Below are 7,617 nucleotides of genomic sequence, written 5' to 3' on the forward strand. Positions count from 1 at the left end.
ATACCAATAAAATGCAGTTTTTAACATACCGCAACGTAACAACATTACACCTCATATCACATGACTCACAAAGTATGGTCTAAGTCCACTCATGGTCCTCAAGGTCAGCAATGAGTGTGAGGACTCTTGGGTGGACCGCAAAGATCTTCTTCCTCTTGCTGTGCTCAACTTTTGTTCCTCTTTCCGGATTTATTGAAAAGAAACATCTTGAAGAAAATTTTTTTTATTGCATCTAATGTTATGTTTATAAATGACTTAACAGAAAGATATCACACGATCTAGCTTTGTGGTGGATTCAGTGGCAGGGACGATGACACACTACACAACATTCACCAGAGGAATATTTAGTGACAGGCTTTTGTGCCTATCCTGCTTCACAGACTGAAGAACTCTTCTGTCCCCATGGCCATAAAAAATATACAATTTAAACACTGCTCAGCAACAGCAAAGAAATGATAAAACATTTCCACTGTTTCTACTGGCACTGTTTCAATTATGAACATTTAGATGTAGCAGTTTTTCCCCTCCATTTCAATTGTCTTTTGTATTTATTATATTTCGGTAACTAATAACATTCTGATCTATATTGTGAATAATTTATCTTGCTGGTAAACATAGACTGCATGCAAGTATAAGAATTACCTCTGGAGGAACTCCAGTGTTGACCGCAGTCCCACTGGGTAGTGTATATTAAAACAATAGTAACTGCCAAACATCAGGCAGATGGCACAGGAGAAGGCAGTGATGTTGTCATTGACAATCTTCTGATCAATGCTCAACATGAAGCAGTCCGAAGTAAAGCAAGAGGACCCTGTGAATAAAAAACATGAACAAATATGTATTACAAAAGGCTCCTGTGTCAACCATTCAACTACTTTGTAAACTTGGTTTAGACATACCACACACAATAAGGCAGGGTGTTGCTGGCACATCCTCCATCTCAACCTCTTCAGCAAGGCTCGTCTTCTCAACATAGTGGAACATATGCTCTTCCTTCTCATCAAAAAAAAGCAAGTAGAAGAAGAATCATCTCTGTACAACCACTGGACTGACCTTTTTCATTTGCTAACTTGAGGAGAGACTCCAGAACTTCGTTTTCTTTCTGAGCAAAAACAGTTTTAAGGAAGTTGAGGATGCGCTCCCCCTTTTTGTCCAGATTGGTGAAGAAGGCTTCCATCAGATTGATGCCAGTAAGTTGCTGGAAGTGTTCTGCCATGCCAGTTTTGTGGAACAAAAAAGGCCATTCTTGGCATAGCTTCAGGATGCTTGTACCTTTATTGATGTCCTTTCGTTGCGTGTAATAGGTGGACTTGATAAGTTCTTTCACATCTTCTGCAGCATAATTTTGGTCTTTAAACATCTTTTTCATGTCTTCTTTTCTCTTAAGCTGACTCTCTACAGTCTCAGAAAGGGGCAAAAACTTTGGCTCCCAGTTGACACAGCCATACGTGTCTTGAACACTGGCTTTTTGCTCAGCAGGTATCTCATCAGTGTTGTTATCTGATTCTGCCTTGCGTTTAGTTATCTTTGGTGTGTATTGTCGTTTGACATTTTCAATTCTACCCTGGAGTTGTTTTACCAGGGAATGATAACCAAGTCCAATAACGTCACCATCAATGACATCCTTAAGTGACTTTGGATATCTGCTCACCATCCTTTCTGCTATTTCAGTAGTGTTGCGTTTGGTTGGATTCTTGCAAATCTGCATCATTTCAGAGACAATAATTCTCACCATTTGTCTTCGAAGTCGTGCACTTGGCCTTTTCTGTCGTTCCAAAGTTTGTATCAGCTCTTCCGGGAGCTTCTGCCACGGTATCTGAAAACTGTCAACCCAGGTTGGCAAAACTGGGGAGCAGCTCTGTGAAGGTGATGAAATAGCAGCAGACGATGGTTGTGAAAGTGAGGCTGCAGATTGAGAGGACTGAACGGACTGTGGAGAGGAGGATGCCCCGCCTGAAGTTGAAGCCATTGAGTCTGGAAAGGTACAACAAATGAAATTGAAAAACATTAAGTATACATTTTTTTGGTACTCTGTAAAAAAAGAAAATGTTTTTTTTAATCAAAACAAGATATTATACACAATATGCTTAAATCTCAAAACTGCAATTATCTTGAAATATCTTACTAACTGTCAGTCAGTCAGTCATTTTCTACCGCTTATTCCATAGTGGGTCGTGGGGGAGCTGGTGCCTATCTCCAGCAGTCTATGGGCGAGAGGCAGGGTACACCCTGGACAGATCGCCAGTCCATCTTACTAACTGGTCATATCAAATTAAGTTATGCATAAATATATACAAGTACATGTACTTTTTACTGTTACAATTTTTCATCTTTTAAATTGTGTTAGTGATATCAAATTTACCTGTGTAAAGTAATGTTAGGTAACTGTTAATGTAGAGTGTTTCCTTTTCTAACAGACTGTTGTCTGTCCCCTGCACAGGAACTATCAGGTGTAAATGAGAAGCTGTACATTGTTGTTCTTGTCAAATAAAAAAAACACATGAAATATGATTGAAATTTGTCTTTGTTGACCTTTCATTTTCATTTTGATCTGTAGTTAGGTGTAAAGCACATATTTTTATGCAAAAGTTACACAAGACTTTATGTCGAAATACTTACTATTTTGGGCCCACGCAGCAACCAGTCTTCTGGCCTGTATGGGCTTCAGCACAGGCAATAAGTCTCCTTCAGTGATATATTGTAAATCATCTGTGGTTGTAGTGCCGAGGTTCTCCAACACATCCTCTAAAGCAGCCAAAACTTCCTGTGAAAGGCCAGGAAGCACTGCTCGTATGGCATCACGGATGTCCTTTTGTGTATCCATCATATCTGTTGAAATACAGAAAACTAAAAAAAGGTTGATCTTTGACACATTAATATCAAGCATTTACACTGACAAAACACTACATTTTAATGGGACAAACTGATTCCCATCTTTTATGTAAGATGAAAATGGCCACATGTCAATCAGTTTACTAATGTGTCTGCGTTCTAATCTTCTTGTTTCATCCTTTACGAAGCACATGTGGTAGTGTGGAAGAAATTCTCCACGATAAACTCTCATCAGAAAATGAAGTGCAGATTCATCCTTCACCAAAGTGAGGATGAGTTCACCAAACTCCAGTGACTCATCATTCCGACTGACTACAAATTGGCCCTTCTTGTACGTTATTCCATTATACTGCACATCATCAGGAATCATTGTATTTTTTTCAGTGAACCCAAAATGAAGAACTGCACCTTTAACTTCCTCACTGTAAAGTTCTGAATAAAATGGTGAGCCATCTTTTATTTGCAAGGTTGGGGAAGTCACTGTTCCAGCAGAAAGAAAGGCCTGAAACATTTGATGTCTCTGTGAAAGAGTCAAACACAGATTTTTGAAGTTCTTCAGATGTCTGGCACATCTTTTGAAGTAACTATGTTTGCTCTCGAACCGCATGGTCCAGAGCCTGATGAGTGGACCAAATTTCAGAATCAGCCTTGGATAGTGCTGTAAATAATGATGTTTAGGTCTCAGTGCGTTATCTGGAAACAATGCCTTCCTGGTCTCCAAATATTCCTGGATGAGAACATTCAAATATGCAACCTGAGGCTTAGAAATTTGCTGAGCACAAATCAGGTCAACAATATCCTTAAGCTGCAAGGTTAACTGCCATATATCATCTTGTGAATCCTGCACCTTCTCACCAATTAACAGAGGCAACAATCTCCAGAAATTCCAGTGTTGTACAGCTTGTCCACTGAGTTTCAGTGCTTTTGAAGTGACAGCACAAGGTTTGGAACAAGCATCTGTTGCTTTGTATTTGAATTGTCGGATGCGCCTGTTCAAAATTGTGTATGTCAACCATTTCTTTTTGACAATCATGTATTTGAGATAAAGGGCAACATCATATGAGAGGACACCCTCGAAGATGTCATGGCCAAGATGAGGGGACATGCCTGGTGAACAAACATTAAAGTTCTCTAAAGTATTAAACACTGACCTGAACTTAATCCCCTGTACTTCAGTCACATCCTCTCTCTCCAGCTGTTCAGTGGCAGATTGATATGTTTCTGGAGTCCGCTCCGGTCCAATGATAGCTGGATTTTCACTCTGAAATTCAGAACGAGTAATCAGACAATATCTGCAGAAGTACTGAGATGTACTGACATTTTCCGTAAAACCCCCGATGCAGTGAGACCCCAAGTTGTCTCTAGCAATGCAATACAGAGCCCCTTTCACGACTGATTCAACTACCATAGTTATCCCATTCTCCTCTAGTATTTCAAGTCAGTCAATAGTTCTGAAAAAACTCTGGAATGGCCAAATTCCTTGAAATCCTTCTCTCTACACAACAAGACCAGCTGCATATGATCAGTATTTGATTGGACATGGGGTGGCATATTGAGTAGAGAAAAGTATACAGCCAAGACCTTGTGCTTTTGTTTTTGCAGATCCCAATGGGTTCACAACTTCGAATGCATCTTGATAGAGAACCAGCTTGAGACAACTTGGGTTTTCATGAAAAAATATGTTGGACATAAACACCTTACCATTGTTACAGTCACAGAGAACATCAGCTTTTGAAACATCATGAGCCATCATTAGGCCCTGCCAATATTTGGAATCTAACATACCTTTTAATGTATTTGGCACAGGAACATCGTATGCAAATCTATCTTTTCTGTCCTCATCTTTGCCCAACAACACTTTTTTGGGTTCCCCATATTTGAACATGTCTTTAAAACACTGGACTCTTGAATAAGCAGTTCTCATGGGCCCTGTGTGGCAAGCTGAGAACAAGTCCGACTGCTTTACTGTGTCACAGATTTTTGCAATGTCTTCATCTGCAAATGACATTTCTTTAAGAAGCAAGTTTAATCTATTTGAAGTATGTCTGTCCCAATTCATGTATATTCTGTATCTCTTCTACAATGTTTTGAACGGTAGATGATGGAAGAAGATGCTGTCCCTCTAGTTTTATGTAAAACATGCATACATTTCTAAGATACAAGTCACTGAAATTTGGTCCATCTATGACTGTGTCTTCTGCATCAGGCACACTGGAATCTTTTGTGGTAGCACTTGCAGCACTCTGAGTATCTTCATTACTTGTTTCACAAATCACATTTTCCAAATAATTTTTATGTTTTCTGGAGATGTGAGAGGTAAAGGAAGATTTTACACGGAACACTGAGGTGCACCCTCTCACAGGGCAAGTTACTTGGCGCCCCTCTACTATATGCTCCTTCAAGTGAACAACCAAAGCTTTTATCCCTTCACACTGCCATTCACAAAGTGCAACTGTGCATTTTAATTTCGTTAAACATGTGTCCAGAACAACTGTTGGCATGCTATTATGATGACGATAGAAGTGTGCTTTTAATGCTGCATAACCAGTACACACTTGCTTGCAACTGGCTGCAACACACTTGAACATACGCCTCGGTTCGTTGCGATGCAGTTTGCAATGGAGAACAAAGGCTTTAACAGATTGAACTGTTTCTGCACACAGGTTGCATGAATACATCTTAAATATATTACTTCGATGGTTAGTTTACAGCAATGGCGATACGGAACATATGTAAGCTACAGCTTGTGGAGAGGCTAACTTTCCACAACATTTTTGTTTTCCTTGTTTCCCCTGAAATCTCTTTTCAACCTACCGAGTGCCATTCAAACCATTTGTTTTCTGAAATGTTTCGCAATATTTACATACCTGAGAAAGAGAGCCGCTCTGATGGAGAAGGTTGGATGATGACGTCTCTGCACAACCTGAGCGGGATAGCTGGAAAAAACGCGAACCACCGAGTGCGACGGGTCCTCAAATGCAGTGCGCTGATTGGTCTGTTCAAATCCACCGCTTCCAAAATACCGCCAGAGCTCCACTTCGCCTGTCCGCGCAGACCAGGTGCAGGGGCCCCTGAAGGGCCATTAATTAAGACTGGCTGCAGGCTGCCTGCCAAGTCTACTTACCTACAGGCAGGAAACTTGACTTACGTGACTTTTGTTAAACCAAATAAATTATTTTACAATAGGCTACAAATATCTCTAAAACATTTTCAGTGACTGAGTACAGATTACTCTTATTTATTTTTATTTATTTGTTAATGAAAAAATTCCAGTATTGGCAACAAGATAATTGACAGTACAGAACATTTCATGGAAAGATATTTAATTTACATAATTCTATTCAAAAAGTCAAACTTTAATAGATTCCATATTCAGGACCCACAACTTAAACAATTGTACGAATTTGTTTATTTCTACGTAATTTGGGCTTCCAGCTCATGAAACACACAAAACAGGAATTCAAAATATCAGAATGAATGTTTTAAACTAAGTGCCACACGAATCATAAACTTAAAGCACCTTCACAGGTTTCCTCATGTCTCACTAAATTACTTCGGTTTGGTTCAACTGTCTCAGCTCAGTTCAATATGGCAAAGACCATCATTGATACCCATATATGGTATGGGTAAGCCACAAATGTTCAGCCGGCTGTTCACGGAGTGCTGTGTCCAAGCACATCAATGTAATGTCTAGTGGAATGGCAAAAGGTGGCAACAGGTACACCAGCAAAATAGATGTCCGTGGGCTTCAATCGATTATCAGAGAAGATTCAAGAATCTGACAGTGTTCCAGAATGAGTTGAATGAGGCAGGACTCACAGCTTCAAAAACCACCACATTAACACACATCCAGGAGATGGGCTACAGCTGTCAGGTTCTTCAGGTCAAGCCACTTATGAACCTGAGCCAATGTAGGAAGCGTCTCAACTGGGCCATGGAGAAGACGGACCGGATTGTTGGACTGAACTGGATCTTTTCCGATGAAAATAAAGTATGCCTTTCAGTTGAAAATCAAAGTCCAAGGGTTTAGAGGAAGAAGGGTGAAAGACAGGACCCAAGCTGCTTGAGGTCCAGTGTGAAATATCCACAGTCAGTCATCATTTGGGATGCATTGTCCAGTGCAGGTGTTGGTAACCTCTGCTTTGAAAAATCCAAGCTCACCACAACAGTCTACCAGAATGTTTTAGAGGACTTCATGATTCCTTCTGCTGAGGATCTGAATGGAGATGCAGATTCCTCCTTCTAGCAGGACCTGACACATGCCCATACCAGAAGCACCAAAACCAGGTTTTATGCCCATGCCAGCACAGTGCTTGACTGGCCAGCTAAGTGCCCAGACCTAAACTCCATTGAGAATCTGGCGTATTCTCAAGAGGAAAATAAGGGGCACTAACAAAGAGGAACTGACCGTAAGCATCAAGAAAATCCGGGCTTCTATAACTTCCTGGCAATGCCACAGGCTGATTGCCTCAATGCCAAGTCTCATTGAGGCATTATGGCAAAGGAATTCCCAAACAAGTACTGAAGATTGACATATTGTTTTGGAAGGACCATATTTTAACTGATTTGATGTGATAATTTCTTTTTTTTTCTGCAAAAACTGAGAAATAAATTGTGATTTATTCACAGTATTCTACTTTTTTACTTCTATTTTCATAGGTTTTATAAGCTGAAAACCCAAATGAGATAAAAATAAACACTAGAAATTCTATAGTCTATAATCTTTGAAAAGTTAAACTTTTTGAATGGAATTATTAAACAACTTTTTAATTATAAAAATGTTTT

At 39.8% G+C, this 7,617-nt stretch overlaps 1 protein-coding gene across 1 annotated transcript; it reads right to left on the reverse strand.

Annotated features, from left to right (window-relative positions):
* Positions 1-1,000: 1,000 nt before the first annotated feature.
* On the reverse strand, positions 1,001-4,232 carry LOC124884004. The gene is made up of 3 exons (XM_047391577.1): positions 3,984-4,232; positions 2,620-2,847; positions 1,001-1,974 (listed from the first exon to the last, which is right to left on the reverse strand). The coding sequence occupies exons 2-3, from the start codon at positions 2,825-2,827 to the stop codon at positions 1,001-1,003; spliced, it is 1,182 nt and encodes a 393-aa protein (XP_047247533.1). The 5' UTR covers positions 2,828-2,847; positions 3,984-4,232.
* Positions 4,233-7,617: the final 3,385 nt, after the last annotated feature.

This window comes from Girardinichthys multiradiatus, chromosome 18 (genome assembly GCF_021462225.1).
Source record: "Girardinichthys multiradiatus isolate DD_20200921_A chromosome 18, DD_fGirMul_XY1, whole genome shotgun sequence".
Taxonomy (NCBI): Eukaryota; Metazoa; Chordata; class Actinopteri; order Cyprinodontiformes; family Goodeidae; genus Girardinichthys; species Girardinichthys multiradiatus.